We start from the raw sequence: 18,255 nt of genomic DNA on the forward strand, positions 1-18,255 counted from the left end.
GTTAGATAATTTCATATGTGGTAAATCTATTGACAGGTGATGAAGTGAAGCCTACTTCCAAACCCAAACAGTCTTTATTGGTTCATTGTGCTTGTTGGAAGGTCGTTGAGAGTTGGCAAAAGGAGTGAGCGATATACAGCACAGTTAATTGCACATACAACACACAAACTTCCATATAGCCCCTTTGATAACTAGCCCTACTTGTATCGCTCAAATGCAATACTCTCCCCTGCCTGTGAGTCCTCTGTCAAAGAGAGGGAGCAGGGAGGCGTGGGCGGGCTGGCGGTGGAGAGGTGAGCCTACTAGCTGTTATCAGGCCCAGCACACAGAGCAGGGAGTTCAGCCCTGGGGTGACGAGTGTGGGGGCACTGATTAGACAGCACGGCTTAAACAGGCCTTGTCTAGCAGCGGGCACTGGGCTCCCAACGGACCATCACCGGGCCCCAACACTCACACTCTCTCGCACACACACACTCCAGCCAACCTCCTCCTTCCTCCTCCTCCTTAAAGTGATTAGGAGCTATGCTGAGAGGATACCCAGTGTCCTCTGTGCTGGCTGGATCTGGATCCTTCTCTCCTAGGCTTCCCTCCATGACTTCCATCCAAAGTAATATCTGCGGGGAGCCCACAAGATGAATGGCTCTGCAAATGCTGCATTAAAAAGTAATGAACGGGGACACCTTCAGGGGTGCTGGAAGCTCCTTGGCTGGGAAGAGATGGCCCTTTTTTCTGCTGAGTAGTGATTTGAGCAGAGCAGGGGAGCGCAAGAGCAGTAGGAGGACAGTAATGTGTCCTGTCACCAGGGCTGTATTGAGCGGACTGAGGGCCCTGCTGTACTGTAATATGGCTTCCTCTCCTGTGTTGCTGGGTGCCAGTCAGTGAGCGCATCTGGGGTTGTGTCTAAGTGGTGACTCAGATGGATGTGAGTGATTGGCGTGGAGCCCAAGGTTATTGCAGCAGGGAAATGTGAAGTGAAGGAAACTTAAAGAGCTGCACACAAAGTTCACAGAGTAATGATGTCATCACTGTGAGTCAGTCAACCAATTCTGAATAAGCGGTTTACAGTTATGATACCTTCCTCCCCGTACCAAATCAAATCAAATTTGATTTGTCACATATGCCGAATACAACTGGTGTAGACTTTACCATGAAATGCTAGCTTAAGACTCGTAAGATGTCACCCATCTCCAACCATCACCATCTTTAACACAAACTTACACCAAGTCACATGTTTTATAGGGCAGACCAGCGACCATTCTCATTGGCTCTGACAGCTCTTACGTGTGCTGTTCCTGAGAGGGTGGCCACAAAATAAGAAGAAAGGTGCCTATGACTGATGCATTGACCACATTAGGTGATCCATGGAACATTGACAACGTCATCGAGGGTGATAGGGCACTAAAGCATTCTTTCAATGAGTCGCTGTCTGTTGAATCACTCAAGCCCAGACATAACACACTCAGGGCTAGGCAACAGGCCATACAGTGTTTGTGTAAGTACTGTATGTATACCACACTGTATATTTAGTGATTTATTGAAACACTCAGCACCTAATCAGCAACATACCACTGAGTAATGAAAAGGAGATAATATAATATTTACATGACCAGGACATAATGCATCTGAAAAAGCGTTTGGATAACTTTATTTAAAGCTCTTTGAAGCCAGGCTCTTAGCCCGCTCTCTGCAGTGACTAAATTAAATGTGCTAGTTAGGTTAATGCAGAGGCACCAAAAATATCTCTCGCATTTGAGCGAGAAAGCCCAGGGGGGATGTGGAGCCTGTGCATTGTTTTCCCTGTGCCGGGTCTACCAGGTGGAGGGAGTCGTATGTCCCCTTGGCCCCCCTACGGCCCCACTAAGCTTCATCCCTCTGCAAATCCCCCCGACGCCTCTCCCTAATTCCCCTCAAGCCAGTGGGGCTGTCCAGCATCCTCCAATAAATTAGCCCAGCGGCCCCCGCTGCGTAATAGGCCCTAACAGTCTGGCTTCTGGCCAGGGGCCGAGTCACAAGCTCCATGTATGCTACTGACTGAGCCTAGTGTAACCCATACCCTGTCCTACAGCAAAGAACCTGACAGCTAGGTCGGCTTGGGAGATATTGACTAGTTATAGTCTTTGTCTCATTGTGGCTTGGATGGTTTTTATTGTTTGATTCTGTTTCTTTTACGTATTATGTCCTAGTAATTCTGATTCTGTTTCCTATCTCACTAGGTTTTTTACTCCAGCTATATTCTGCCTGTGGCTGCTGTCTGGTGGTGTATCTGGTTCTAGTTGTCTGACAGTTCCTCTGTTCTCTCTCTCTCCAGTGCTGCTGAGCCTGCTGATGGCTGGCGCCCAGACAGAAATGAAGAGAGTTGTCGGAGACAACGCCACCCTGCCGTGCCACCATCAGTTCTGGCAGTCCAACGCGCAGTTGCTCGACATCGAGTGGCTACTGCAGAAGCCCAACTCCAAGCAGAGAGTGGTGAGGAAGCCTCTCTCTCTCTCTCTCTCTCTCTCTCTCTCTCTCTCTGTTATTGTCTCTCTTTCCTTCTTTCTCTCTTTCTTCTCTCTCCTTTTCTCTATACCCCCAATCTCTTTGTTGCAGCCAATATGATATAATTTGAATAGCTTTTTCAAAGGCACACTTACACAACACAATGTTCCTCCAATTTGTTTCCTTCCCATCTCAACCCTTTTCTACTTCCTACAGTTTACTCTTACTCTCTCCCAATTCCTCATTCCTCTATTTATTTAATCTGCTCAGGGTATTGTTCATAGGCTTTTTCAGATTCCCTGAAGTGTTACAATATCGACAGAGATACAGTAGTAAACAAATTACTGTGGCTGAAAGTCTACCAGAGACACAGTTAATAAATAAAGCCTATACATCCTACCAGCTGTGAAAATAGAATACCTAGACCTTCCAGTCCCTGACAATTGAATTAGACCACATCAATACTGCCAGCTCTTAATAGGATAAAAATGGGTCCATCCTATCACCTACCTTGAATCATTTACCTGAGTCTAAAAACAGCCCTAATCTAATTACTTGTGTTGTAGCTCTCAGAAGATGTTAGAGTATCAGTTTCTGTTTTGATTTGTTCCTGTTTTTTTTAATGGGATGCAGTATCTGATAACAGTAAGACCATGGAATCTCAACAGGCCTCATCAGAACAAAGAGATTTCTTCTCTCTTTGGAAGTCATTCGTTAACACACTGATCTGTTGATTAGCAGTGAGAGATTTGGTTCCACAAGAAAATGGAGACAGGACAAAGGGGAGGAGGGAGAGAAGGGAGGCAAGAGAGAAGGGAGGCAAGAGAGAAGGGAGGCAAGAGAGAAGGGAGGAGAGAGAGAAGGGAGGAGTGAGAGAAGGGAGGTGAGAGAGAAGGGAAGAAGGGAGTATGGAGGGAAGGGAGGAGGGAGAGAAGGGAAGAAGGGAGTAAGGAGAGAAGGGAGGTGGGAGAGAAGGGAGAAGGGAGGAGGGAGAGAAGGGAAGAAGGGGGAGGGAGAGAAGGGAGGAGGGAGAGAAGGGAAGAAGGGGGGAGGGAGAGAAGGGAGGAGGGAGAGAAGGGAGGAGGGAGAAAAGGGAGGAGAGAGAAGGGAGAAGGGAGGAGAGAAGGGAGGAGCATGGAGAGAAGGGAGGAGCAGGGAGAGAAGGGAGGAGGGAGAGAAGGGAGGAGAGAGAGAAGGGAGGAGGGACTATTTAACGGGGAGATAACATTGAAGGCACCATTAATTAAAATCAAATGTCTGATAATTTGATTAGGAATGAGACTGTGCCTGTGGCGGAATGAATAACTAATTATTTTATTTCCGCTGAAAAGCCGTGTTGAAATGGAAAAGAGCAACTTGTCAACATTTATCCTCTGTTGCCGAGCGTACAGGCTAAATGTGTCAGGAGCACAGAGGGGAGAGAAAGCCTGAGCAAGGGCAGAGTTCACTTGTGCTAACCTGGGGATGCGTATGCTAATGATAATGGTGGTAACCACCCATAGGCCCATATACTGAGGCCTTCCACAGACACGGAAACAAACAAAAATTTGACCAACTGGGGACATTTTGTTAGTCCCCACCAGGGTTGGGGAGTAACGGATTACAAAAATCTCGCAAAAATACCAGCAAAAATACCAGCAATAATATAGTAATCGGATTACAGATACTTTTGAAAAACTAGATGATTACTTCGAGGATTAGTTTTAAATTCAGAAATTTGCGAAAAAAATATTTGACACTATTCTGTTTTCTCAATGACATTCAAATCAGCATTGAAAAAAGGCGCAAGTTTAAGTTTGTTCACCTGAGCGAGTCTGACCACAAGTCAGAGACCACTATGATGACACACCAAATGTGTTTGATGGATTGTGGGAAAAGAGCAGGGATAGGCTTTTGTAGGCTACAGCCAAGCTATGTCTTCCAATGGTGCAACTGCTGTCGGCATCCAAAGATTATCCAACTTGAATAAACACATGGAGATAAGGATGACCGCAGTGGTGTAGTCTACGGCGATACGGCTATCACTTATTATTGATATCTACATAGCGCATTGATGTAAATCACACTGCTACTCTCTGATTTAGCTATTTGAGCTTTACAGATTGTGGTTGTTATGGATGGCTGTTCACAGTTCAGAGTGAAAGAAAAGCAGCCAACGGGTGCACAGCATATGTAGGAACTCCTTGCAAAATCATTTCAGGTGAAGCTCGTTGAAGGAATGCCAAGAGTGTGCAAAGCTGTCATCAAGGCAAACGGTGGCTACGTTGAAGAATCTCAAATCTAAAATATATTTTGATTTGTTTCACACTTTTTTGGTTACCACATGATTCCATATGTGTTATGTCATAGTTTTGATGTCTTCACTATTATTCTACAGTGTAGAAAATAGTAAAAATAAGGAAAAACCCTTGAATGAGTAGGTGTGTCCAAACTTTTGACTGGTACTGTCTATTAATGTAAAGATATCATTTCATGTAGTGGAAAGGGATGGGTTAGAAGAAACCAACATAACCAACCCATAAAGTAAAATGTAACATCTTATAGGGCCAGCTATGTAAACTTTAACATTGATTTATCCTGCAATAGATGTCGTTCAATTGGAAACATATATTTTTGTCTTTTTCTAATGCCTCTTAAAGGGAAAGTAATCTAAAAGTAACAGAATGTAATCAGATAATGTTACTGAGTTTGGGTAATCAAAAAGTTACATTACTGATTACAATTTTGGACAGGTATCTAGTAACTGTAGCGAATTATATTTAGAAAGTAACCTACCCAACCTTGATCCCCAAAAGGTCAAATGCTATTTCTAGGGGGTTTAGGGTTAAGGTTAGAGTTAGAATTAGGTTTAGATTCAGGGTTAGATTTAGGGTTAGGGTTAAGGTTAGGTTTTGGGGTTAGGGTAAGGGTTAGAGTTAGGGTTAGGGTTAGGGGAAATCATTTTGAATAGGACAGAATTTTGTGTCCCCACAAGTTTACTTGTACAAGACTGTGTGTGTGTGTGTGTGTGTTTGTGTACTGTAAATGGCCAGTTGTCACCTGCAAACACAGCAGGTAAACCCAGCTCCTGTGGCACTGATGTGCTGTGGCACCAGCATTTAGCAGTCACCATCTGCAGGCTCTCAGTTGCCCTGAGTAATAGGCTGCTGTGACAGCTGTGTTTGATGGTGTTGTTGTAGTGTGTGTGTGTGTTTACAAGGGAGAGAGAAAAAAAGACAAAGAGAGGGTACATGTCTGTACTGTATGTGTATGTGTCTTTATGAGCAAGCAGTGTCCAATGCATGTGTAAATCCAGATACAGATCTGATGTCTTTACATATGTCTCTGCATACAGCTCTCTCAGTGTGTCTCATTGTCTCTCTCCCCAACCCAGATCATCACGTTTTTCGGGGGCCAGGTGTACACCAATGAGGTGACCAGCGAGGCCAGTCGTTTGTCTTTCGCAGGCGACTACCTAAAGGGAGACGCCTCCCTGCTCCTCAGTGACCTACAGCTGACGGACTCTGGAGAGTACTACTGCAAGGTCAAGACGGGGGGAAAGTACCACTGGAGCCAGGTTAACCTCATAGTGCTGGGTGAGTCTGCTCTCCAGCTCTGTCTCTCACACACACTAATCAATAGGGAATTAGCAGGCACATTTCCTCTCTCATGCTAACTGATCTAATGATTCAATTTGATTTAGACGGAGTGATTCGATTTAGATTTTTTGTTTGGCCTTGTTTCTCTGTTGCGAGGGTCTCTGCGATGTGTGGTTGTTAAGGCATATACAGTAGAAGTAACATATCATATATAATATACTAAACTCAGAAAAAAAAAAGAAACGTCCCTTTTTCAGGACCTTGTCTTTCAAAGATAATTCATAAAAATCCAAATAACTTCACAGATCTTCATTGTAAAGGGTTTAAACACTGTTTCCCATGCTTGTGCAATGAACCATAAATAATTAATGAACATGCACCTGCGGAACGGTCTTTAAGACACTAATAGCTTACAGACAGTAGGCAATTAAGGTCACAGTTATGAAAACTTAGAACACTAAAGAGGCCTTTCTACTGACTCTGAAACACACCAAAAGAAAGATGCCCAGGGTCCCTGCTCATCTGCATGAACGTGCCTTAGGCATGCTGTAAGGAGGCATGAGGACTGCAGATGTGGCCAGGGCAATAAATTGCAATGTCCGTACTGTGAGATGCCTAAGACAGCGCTACAGGTAGACAGGGCGGACAGCTGATCTTCCTCGCAGCGGCAGACGATGTATAACAACACCTGCACAGGATCGGTACATTCGAACATCACACCTGCGGGACAGGTACAGGATGGCAACAACAACTGCCCGAGTTACACAAGGAATGCACCATCCCTCCATCAGTGCTCAGGCTGTCCGCAATAGGCTGAGAGAGGCTGGACTGAGGGCTTGTAGGCCTGTTGTAAGGCAGGTCCCCACCAGACAACTACGTCGCCTATGGGCACAAACCCACCGTCGCTGGACCAGACAGGACTGGTAAAAAGTGCTCTTCACAGACGAGTTGCGGTTTTGTCTCACCAGGGGCGATGGTTCGCGTTTATCGTCGAAGGAATGACCGTTACACCGAAGCCTGTACTCTGGAGCAGGATCGATTTGGAGGTGGAGGGTCTGTCACGTTCTGGGGCGATGTGTCACAGCATCATCGGACTGAGCTTGTTGTCATTGCAGGCAATCTCAACGCTGTGCGTTACAGGGAAGACATCCTCCTCCCTCATGTGGTACCCTTCGTGCAGGCTCATCCTGACATGACTCTCCAGCATGACAATGCCACCAGCCATACTGCTCATTCTGTGCGTGATTTCCTGCAAGACAGGAATGTCAGTGTTCTGCCATGACCAGCGAAGAGCCCGGATCTCAATCCCATTGAGCACGTCTGGGACCTGTTGGATCGGAGGGTGAGGGCTAGGGCCATTCCCTCAGAAATGTCTGGGAACTTGCAGGTGCCTTGGTGGAAGAGTGGGGTAACATCTCACAGCAAGAACTGGCAAATCTGGTGCAGTCCATGAGGAGGAGATGCACTGCAATACTTAATTCAGCTGGTGGCTACACCAGATACTGACTGTTACTTTTGATTTTGACCCCCCCCCTTTGTTCAGGGACACATTATTACATTTCTGTTGGCGACATGGAACTTGTTCAGTTTATATATGTTGTTGAATCTTGTTATGTTCATACAAATATTTACACATGTTAAGTTTGCTGAAAATAAACGCAGTTGACAGTGAGAGGCCGTTTCTTTTTTTGCTGAGTTTATGTCTAGAAATGGCTGACATTGGGGATTAACCTGGTCAGCTTGAAACAGATGATGCAGAATTTAGATGTTAAAGCGGAAGTTCACCCATTTTTACAGGTGGCCTTATTTTCACTTTTTCTGTGCTTGTAGTTGATACCCCAAACCATTTTTCATATTTTGTTTCGTTACAGAAAAAATTGATTGTCACATTTTGCTGAGTCATTACTTGCCTTAGACTACAATGCATTATGAAAATGTGTTTGAGCATGTTATAAAATGCTCCAAACCCCCTTATATTACATCAGAATCTCATTCTGGATAACACCTCTGTACTCAATTTTAGAAAACGTTTTGCACTGTCCCATAAATCCATATTTGCATATTTTTGTTGTTGTAAACAGCATCATTCAAACATGGATTTATTGTATGGTGGAAAGACAATCCCATATTGAGTGCAGAGACATTATCCAGAATGAGATTCTGATGTAATATGAGGTGGTTTGGAGTGTTTTCGAGCATTTTATAACATGTTTTAAACACATTTTCATAATGCATTCTAGTCTATGGCAAGTGATGACTGTGACAAACTATTTTCTCTGTAACAAAACACACATTTTTAAAAACTGTTTGGGGGGGGTCAGCTACAAGCACAGAAAGAGTGAAAATGTGTGAACTTCCCCTTTAAACATTAGGAGAAAATGTTGCTACCATGATAAGAAAATACGTTTTCTGTCATTATACGGCAGACAAGCTCTTTAAGATGATTTAATATGTGTTATATCTGTTTTTAATTATTAAACACCAGACAGAGTTCTGAGCCTAAATTCAGCTCTCATAGGTATGATGGCAAAGCCAGTTGGGCTGCTTTAGCAGAGGCAAAGATGCCATTGTTGTTTTATTCTCTGTTCGGTTTAGTTTCTTCTTTGCCCCAATACACAGAGGCTTGGCGGATCTGTTTTAAATGGTTTAGTTTTAACTGTCTCTGTGGTAAATGTGTCTCTGCATATCATTGAATAGACAAACAGCTTTGAAGGACAGACAGGCAAATGGAGAGCAGCAATACCACAAAGCCGTCTAGTAGTCCAATGGGAGAAGTGAGATCATCCTCAATGTCAGAAACTATGTAATTTATTAAAACATCATGGGAGATTAGTTCAACCGGCGGTTATTGGTTCTTTATTAATGGAACAGTCTCTTAATCCTTTCTCTCTTTTCTCTCTCCTCCATAAAGACATTTCATTGAGTTAACGCTTAGATTTTTACAAATTGCCATCAGCTTTGCAGTGACACTTTCGATTTTGAGAGACGAACATTTGCATTTTTCTTTCGCAGTCCCAATGTTAAGATAATGGGTTGGCAGAGGAGCTGGCTGCTGGCTGGGTCTGGGCCTGGGCCTCTGTGTCAGTGTGTGTCCTCGCTCTGGCTGCTCCTGTTGCAGAGAGAGCGGCCTAACTGGCCCTGACAGAGCTGTGAGATGAACTGCAGAATCCCCGGCACTCTCCTCAGCCCCCTTATTATATCCCTTACTGAGTGTGTGAGCAGCATGTTCACCAGGCCGGTTAGACTAGAAGGGAAGGGATGGAGGGAAAGGATGGACGGATGGAAGGAGGAAGAGATTGAGGAATGGGTTGAGGGATAGAGGGATGGGTTGAGGGATGGAGGGAGAGATATAGGGAGGACTGGAGCAGCTGCTGTGAAGCAGCCATAGAGCTTAGAGCAGGGCTGGCCATCTAGTGACCTCCAGGCCACAGGAACTCAGGAGCACAGCACTCTCTCCTGACCTGTCTGTTTGCAGGCTTTCAAAACCAACTCACAGTCACTTATTGATCTTGGCCTGGGCCTTTAATACTACTCTTAATCCCAGCATTGACTTCCATGAGAAATGAACAAGCTATTGTTACACTCAAGAATCTTTTAGTATTAATTCACATTTACACATACTGCTACAGTATGTCATACTCTGGGCTAAACAGCATATTATATGAATGAATCATTATCCGTATTAGGTACCATCCTGTGTTCTTTTTTGTATAATAGTGTTATTTGTAGTGTTATGTAACTACTGTTCTGTTGTTTCTACAGTGAAGCCCTCTAAGCCACGATGCTGGATGGACGGCAGGCTGTTAGAGGGCAGTGACGTTAAACTGAGCTGCAAATCCAGTGACGGCTCAGATCCTATCAAATACAATTGGGGGAGGGTGCTGGATAAGGGAAAGAGTGTTGGGAAACTCCCCCTACTGGCACTGAGAGGTAAGTAGATTGTCCACAAGTACACATGTGTATGTGTAACACGGGTCCCCTAAAGAGGATATTACATAGTATATGTTATTTTGATGCTAGTATTTCCCAGAAGAAATTTGATCCCCAAACACCTAAATTCCAGTCTGCCTCCAAAACACCAAAATGTAATGGAGATTCAATACAGCACGAAAACTTTCTCCATTCTTCATCCACTTCCAGACCAGGGTTCCGCAACTGGTGGCCGAATTTGGCCAGCAGGCGATTTTATTTGGCCCCCCCAAGTAAATTTTTTTTAAATAAACATATATACAAAAATAGGGACATAAAAGACTGTAAAAACACCAGCAAATCAGCTCCAAGTGATATTTATTTAGAACATTTGTCCAAAAGTATTCCCACACATAATAGAGGGATATATGTGATCGTATACAAATGTAAGCAAGGTTTTATATCTGTTTGGGCTTCTTGCGGTCAATTTGCATTCTAAAAATGATTAGTAATTATGTTCCAAACCCGTGACCATTTGCTCAACAACAAAAATTGTCCAGCGGCTGAATCTAGTTGATGATCCCTATACTAGATGCATCTATCCCCAAGGCACACAACAACACGCCTTCATTACATTTCATTTTTCCCACCTATTTTCCCCACTCAACTCGCATTAGCCATGGCATGTGCCAATGCCAAAAGCCTAGAAGTTAATGATCTCCATGAAACAACACCTGTACAGTCTAATTAGTTTTCAGTGGGCAATAAAACAAATCGGCATGGGCCATTTTTTATTGGTAGTGGTGAACGGTAATATTACGTGGCTGTTGTGAGGGGGATGACTAAACGACTCTTAACCCAGTAAAGCTCAATCGTTCTCTCAGACAAACTATTTCAACTCCCCCTAAATTCCCTCAGTGTCTACAGGCCCGCTCTTCAATCACCAGAGCCACTCTGAGTCTGAGTTTACTCAGTCTCTCAGAGGCCAAGATCAACATTTGCGAGTTCATCTCCTGCTCTGTCCCACAAAGTGTGATACATCAGAGCTGACACACTATTACAGACAGGAATGGTTAGCCCAAAACAGACCTGGGTCAGATCTAACTAGGCTCAACACTCATCAATACAATTTCACCTCAATACAGCCTCACAATCATTTTTCTTGCTGCTGGTCTGTACTAGATTATCATAGAATGGAGTGGATCAGAGCTAAGTAGACTTTGACATGAAGTGCAGTACATCACTGCAAGGATTTACTACATGCTGTTAATCAAATTACTCTTCAAGGTCATGCTAACTGTAGAATTGCATGAAACCATTGTAATGTAAATACATGTACCACCTGCACCACAGACAAATCAAATCAAATTGTATTGGTCACATACACATGGTTAGCAGATGTTAATGTGAGTGTAGCGAAATGCTTGTACTTCAGTTCCGACCGTGCAGTAATATCTAACAAGTAATCTAACAATTTCACAACAACTACCTTATATACACAAGTGTAAAGGAATGAATAAGAATATGTACATATAAATTATATGGATGAGTGATGGCCGTGCGGCATAGGCAAGATACAGTAGATGGTATAGAGTACAGTATATACATATGAGATGAGTAATGTAGGGTATGTAAACATTATATAAAATTGCATTGTTTAAAGTGACTAATACATTTATTACATCCAATTTTTTATTATTAAAGTGGCTAGAGATTGAGTCAGTATGTTGGCAGCAGCCACTCAATGTTAGAGATGGCTGTTTAACAGTCTGATGGCCTTGAGATAGAAACTGTTTTTCAGTCTCTCGGTCCCAGCTTTGATGCACCTGTACTGACCTCACCTTCTGGATGATAGCGGGGTGAACAGGCAGTGGCTCGGGTGGTTGTTGTCCTTGATGATCTTTTTGGCCATCCTGTGACACCGGATGGTGTAGGTGTTCTGGAGGGCAGGTAGTTTGCCTCCGGTGATGCGTTGTGCAGACCTCACTACCCTCTGGAGAGCCTTACGGTTGTGGGCGGAGCAGTTGCCGTACCAGGCGTGATATAGCCCGACAGGATGCTCTCGATTGTGCATCTGTAAAGGTTTGAGAGTGTTTTTGGTGACAAGTCAAATTTCTTCAGCCTCCTGAGGTTGAAGAGGCGCTGTTGCGCCTTCTTCACCACGCTGTCTGTGTGGGTGGACCATTTCAGTTTGTCCGTGATGTGTACGCCACTACTGTCCCGTCGATGTGGATAGGGGGGTGCTCCCTCTGCTGTTTCCTGAAGTCCACGATCATCTCCTTTGTTTTGTCTACGTTGAGTGTAAGGTTATTTTCCTGACACCACACTCCGAGGGCCATCACCTCCTCCCTGTAGGCTATCTCGTCGTTGTTGGTAATCAAGCCTACCAAACTTGATGATTGAGTTGGAGGCGTGCATGGCCACGCAGTCATGGGTGAACAGGGTGTATAGGAGAGGGCTGAGAACGCACCCTTGTGGGGCCCCAGTGTTGAGGATCAGCGGGGTGGAAATGTTGTTTCCTGCCCTCACCACCTGGGGGCGGCCCGTCAGAAAGTCCAGGACCCAGTTGCACAGGGCGGGGTCAAGACCCAGGGTCTCGAGCTTAATGACGAGTTTGGAGGTACTATGGTGTTAAATGCTGAGCTGTCATCGATGAACAGCATTCTTACATAGGTATTCCTCTTGTCCATATGTGTTAGGGCAGTGTGCAGTGTGATTGCGATTGCGTCGTCTGTGGACCTATTGGGGCGGTAAGCAAATTGGAGTGGGTCTAGGGTGTCAAGTAGGGTGGAGGTGATATGATCCTTGACTAGTCTCTCAAAGCACTTCATGATGACGGAAGTGAGTGCTACGGGGCGATAGTCGTTTAGGTTAGTTACCTTAGCTTTCTTGGGAACTGGAACAATGGTGACCCTCTTGAAGCATGTGGGGACAGCAGACTGGGATAGGGATTGATTGAATATGTCAGTAAACACACCAGCCAGCTGGGTCTGCGCATGCTCTGAGGACGCGGCTAGGGTTGCCGTCTGGGCCGGCAGCCTTGCGAGGGTTAACACGTTTAAATGTTTTACTCACGTTGGCCGCGTTGAAGGAGAGCTTGCAGGTTTTGGTAGCGAGCCGTGGAAGTGGCACTGTATTGTCCCCAAAGCGAGCAAAGAAGTTGTTTAATTTGTCTGGGAGAAAGTCGTCGGTGTCCGCGACGGGGCTGGTTTTCTTTTTGTAATCCGTGATTGACTGTAGACCCTGCCACATACGTCTCATGTCTGAACTGTTGAATTGTGACTCTACTTTGTCTCTATACTGACGCTTAGCTTGTTTGATTGCCTTGTGGAGGGAATAGCTACACTGTTTGTATTTGGTCATTTTTCCGGTCGCCTTGCCATGATTGAAAGCAGTGGTTCACGCTTTCAGTTTTGCGCGAATGCTGCCATCAATCCACGGTTTCTGATTGGGGAAGGTTTTAATTGTCACCGTGGGTACAACATCACCGATGCACTTGCTAATAAACTCGCTCACTGAATCAGCATATACATCAATGTTGTTGTCTGAGGCTATCCGGTCCTCTCAGATTTCCCTGGTTGAGCAGGTTGTTAAATCACAGTCTATCTATCTCTCCTACAGATCTGAAGAATCCAGAGATCGTCACCCTGCGGAACCTGACGAAGGACAGTACAGGTTTCTACAAGTGCACCGCCAGCAATGACGTGGGCGAGGAGAACTGCATCATCGAGGTCACCATGCAGTGTGAGTAGCGAAAGCTGCTCTCCGGCTCCGCACCACAACGTGCTACGATGGTGATGAATGACTGTAGTTTCCAACAGCACCTGAAAATTGGTTTCCCCTCCCTCCACTCCCCTCTGCCTCAGTAAACCAACACTGGGGACGGTACCGTTTAAACATTGGCCATTGGTCATCAGCTTCACCCAAACAGCCATGTTTCAATGTCACGGTAATAGATTTCTAGAAAGGCACAGGAATTTTAGGGTCACAACAGGGTAAACTGTTGGGGACATGATTTATAAGTTAACACAGCAACAGACATGGTTTTGATACCATTTTGCTAGATTCATAGCTTTGTAGGGGACTGAACACATAATACACATAACACCAGCAAAATCTATGATCTACAAATTTACAGGATTTACCTATCGGGACTAAACCATTATTTTCAAAGGGATTGTTTGTGTGAAAAGCATCAATATTTGCATGTGTGCACAGTACGGTATGGATACTGTATGTGCAGGTGCATTTGTGGTGTTTTTTCTCTGCCCTTCTGATGTCACAGATGTGTGATGTTCCACAGATGTTCGAGGGATGGGCGTGCTGGCAGGTGCCGTGGTGGGCGTCTCCTTTGGTGTTCTCCTCATCATCCTAATCATCTGGCTCGTCTTCCGCAAGAAGGAGAAGAAGAAGTATGAGGAGGAGGAGACTCCCAACGAGATCAGGTCATTTATTTTTCTTCTTGTTCCTCTCTCTTCTTCTTCTTCTGTTCTTCTTTTGCTCTTTTTCTGTCTAACTAAAGTACTAAAGAAAAGCACCCACTTATGTGTATGTACACATGCGTGTGTGTGTGTCTGTAATAAATCCCTCATTGTCAAGCGTAGTATTGATTGGTTTCTGAGAGACTTCTTTTCACACCTCTCTGCTCCTGTGCCCAGAGCTTCTCTCCTTTCCAGAGCAGGCCTTAGAAGGCGGCAGGGCCTAGGTGTGAATTGAGGCCGTGTTGATCTACAGTAAACTAGGGCCTCCCGGGCTGCTAATGGCATGGCTAGTTACAGCAGCAAAAAACAAATGTCACAGCTTGGAGGCTGTGTAGCTGCTTATTTGCCGGTGTTCAGATGAATAATGCAGCTTGGTTGGGGATGACTGTGTAGTAAATAATGCAGACTACGGGGAGGTGTTTCCTGTTTACATACCATGTTTAGCCACTGAGCGGGCGGGAATGGATGGAGCTCGCAGGCAAGGTGATGTAGTTTTCTGGAGTGGGTTCGGTGACGGTGGTGCCAATGTAATGTGGTGGATTTAGACCCAGACGAATTAGACTATATTTATTTAGACACTGTGTCAGACCCAGATGATAATGCAGCAAGTGCAGTGGAGCATCACCAAACCCTTTTCCCTGATTGTATAAGACAGTTTTCTCCACTGGCTCTCCTCAGAAAGGCTGTAGAGTTTGTCTAAGTTTATGTTTGTCTTTGTGTGCATGCTTGAAGTGACGACTGGCCGAATCTAAGTAGCTCTTGTTTGTTTTTGCTGTGTGTCTCCATACAGGGAGGATGCAGAGGCTCCCAAGGCCAAGCTGGTGAAGCCCAACTCCCTGTCCTCATCCCGCTCTGGCAGCTCCCGCTCCGGGGCCTCCTCAACACAGTCCATGGTGCACAACACCGCCCCCCGCGGGCACCGCCCTCGCCTCCCAGCCATTGCTGCCCTTAAGGAGAACGGACAGCCCCCTGACTTCCCACAGTCCCCCCCAGCCTACACCACGGTGGTACCACCCAACAAGACCCCTGAGCCCCCCGGCACCCCCAAATACAACATCAACTCCAGGAACCAGATCTCTGGGCCCACTCCCCCAACTCTCATGGTCCCTGCCCAGACCAAGGCCTTTCAAACTGTGTAGGAAGTAGAAGAGAGTCCATCCTGGCTGTGTTGAAGTATAAGACCCACCCCCTCCCCCCACCCCTTCAAAGACACAAACTCTTCCGTTAAACAACGATTAAAAAAATAAATAATAGTAATCCCAAAACTTTTAATGATTGCATAATTAAAAAGGGAAAATAAGAAATGCTTGCCCCCTACTGAATAAAAAACAACAAAACTAAACTAAAAACCAGAGACAGAACATTTCTGTTTATGTCTCTCGGCTAAAGAACTTATTTTTACACTTGTCTTTCAACTTTGAAGGCATGGAAAGCAGTGAGCGGGCACAGCGCTGTGTGCGGTGAGGTGGAAGGAAACCCAGAGTGGAGCTTTTATTTATTTATCAAATCAAAAGGACGGGAGAAGTGCAGAGAAAAAGGAAGAAAGAGGGGATGGGATGAGAAAAGAGAGATCCAAAGTCAGAGCCAGGTGCCGACGGAGGGATGAGGGCATGAAATACTGAGAAAGAACAAGCCTCTTTATTTTGGCCTTGTGGTGTCTCTGACTCATCCAACCACACCGATCCAAGCAGGCAGACACATTGGAGCTTCCCGCTACCAACCACACACCCAAAAACACCCCTGGCCCACTGACAGATAGCAGACTGTTTTCCCTGTGAGGAGAGAAACCGTTAGATCACCCCTCCAAACCACAGGCGGCTGGTGGCACCTTATTTGAGGAGGACGGGCTCATAGAAATAGCTGGAATGGAATAAATGGAATGGTATCGAACACATCGAACACATGGGGTATTTCTCAATATGCATACAACCGTACTCTACACTCTCATGCTCCGAGTGATGTTCTCTCGAGTACGTTCTTGTGAGGACGAGAGTGTGCAGAACTCATAAAACATTTAATTTGAGAAGCACTCGCACTCCCCCTACTGTATTACCTCACACTGCATCTCCCCATTCACTGAACCTTTTCCAGCCAGGACAATGGCAACAATAGACGCAACAAGATATACATAAAACAAACGTTTTACCTAATAATTATCAACTAGATATATGTGAATCGTAGTACTCTAGTTAGCCACATAGTTTAACAGGCAAAAATGACGTAAAACGAATGTTATGCAAGGTAGATGTTCATTTGTCATGGGTAGCTAGCTACCTATTCTTCGTGGCTAGCTAGCTAGCCCTATTAAATTACAATGGATTTACCCATTCACTGAACCTTCTTCCAGCCAAGACAATGGCAATAGAGATTAAACAAGATATACACAAAGCAAACGTTTTACTTCATAACTATCAGCTAGCTATATGTGAATCGTAATAATGTAGCTAACCACATAGTTTAACAGGCAAAAATGACCTAAAGCTAATGTTATGCAAGGTAGATGGCAATTCTTTGTGGGTCGCTAGCTAACAATTCTTCGTGGCTATCTGGCTAGCTAACAGTTGTAGCTAACCAGTTTGCCCTATTGACTTATTATGGGCTTGCATTCTACGATACGTAGGCAGGTAAACATGCCAAAAATAACACAGCATGTATTTATTAACCTGTCAAAATAAAATATTGTAGTCATGCAACATATGAGATGAGAATAGGCAACATTTCATTCTGAAGTCGGAGTGTATTTTCTCTCGATTCAGCTCAAATAATGGATTTCAAGAAATGTTTTGTCATTTTTTACGTGGTTGCGTCATATTTCTTTACATCATTTCTGTTGAAGCTTGCATCGATGCATGCTTCCAAATATGTACAAACTCATTCGAGAAGTGCCCTCTGTGCTTCATTTCGCATACTTTGATTTGGATTCTGACCCTCCCCTTCTCCAATTTGCGTGCTCGGAGCATGGTAGTATGTATTTTGAGAAACACCAATGCTTTTCATGTGTTTGATACTATTCAATTCACTCCATTCCAGCCATTATTAGGAGTCGTCTTCCCCTCAGCAGCCTCCTGTGCTGCAGACGCTCAGTGATGCTTTACGGAATCTATGACGTCATCTAAGACACACCATGTTCCATGGTCCTGACCCCATTCAGAGAACAGCTCATCTGCTTTTCTCAACAGGAGAAACTTTAGCCACATTCATAGGATGTATCACTGACATGGTAGCCTGAGTTCTGCTGAAACTTTTATTTTTCTCCCCACATCCTCTCTCTTAGCTCTGTGGACATTCTACATCAGGGATCGGCAATTCTGGCCTCCCGAGTCTGTAGTGGTGTCACACTTTCCCCCCCATCCCTAGCAAACACAGCTGATTAAACTAATTGCGTTCTAAACTGAAGATCATGATTAGTTGATTATTGGAGACAGGTGTGTTGGCTGGGGCTGGGGCAAAAGTGTGAGGACTGGAGTTATCATCCCATATAGTATGTAAACTCCTCCCCAAATTAACATATGGGTAAATTAGGTGTTAAAGTACAGTACATAGAGATACATGACTGAATATACTGGATAAGAATAACTTTAAGACAAGGGGGGCATAATATCTCTTCTATTTCTATTTTACTCCCCCCACCCGGGCATGTCTGGACAGATTGTGAAGGCTGACCCACAGTTTCAAATAAATCAATCAAATTGATTTATAAAGCCCTGCATACATCAGCTGATGTCACAAAGTGTTATACAGAAACCCAGCCTAAAACCCCAAACAGCAAGCAATGCAGGTGTATAAGCACGGTGGCTTGGAAAATCTCC

General features: G+C 44.7%; 1 protein-coding gene across 1 annotated transcript; it reads left to right on the plus strand.

The window, feature by feature from the left end:
• The first annotated feature begins 1,329 nt into the window (after window positions 1–1,329).
• On the plus strand, window positions 1,330–15,585 carry LOC120018515 (CXADR-like membrane protein). The gene is made up of 7 exons (XM_038961742.1): window positions 1,330–1,387; window positions 2,309–2,466; window positions 5,852–6,053; window positions 9,819–9,986; window positions 13,587–13,709; window positions 14,269–14,410; window positions 15,237–15,585. The coding sequence occupies exons 1-7, from the start codon at window positions 1,330–1,332 to the stop codon at window positions 15,583–15,585; spliced, it is 1,200 nt and encodes a 399-aa protein (XP_038817670.1).
• Window positions 15,586–18,255: the final 2,670 nt, after the last annotated feature.

The sequence above is a fragment of the Salvelinus namaycush genome, chromosome 23, assembly GCF_016432855.1.
Source record: "Salvelinus namaycush isolate Seneca chromosome 23, SaNama_1.0, whole genome shotgun sequence".
Taxonomy (NCBI): domain Eukaryota; kingdom Metazoa; phylum Chordata; class Actinopteri; order Salmoniformes; family Salmonidae; genus Salvelinus; species Salvelinus namaycush.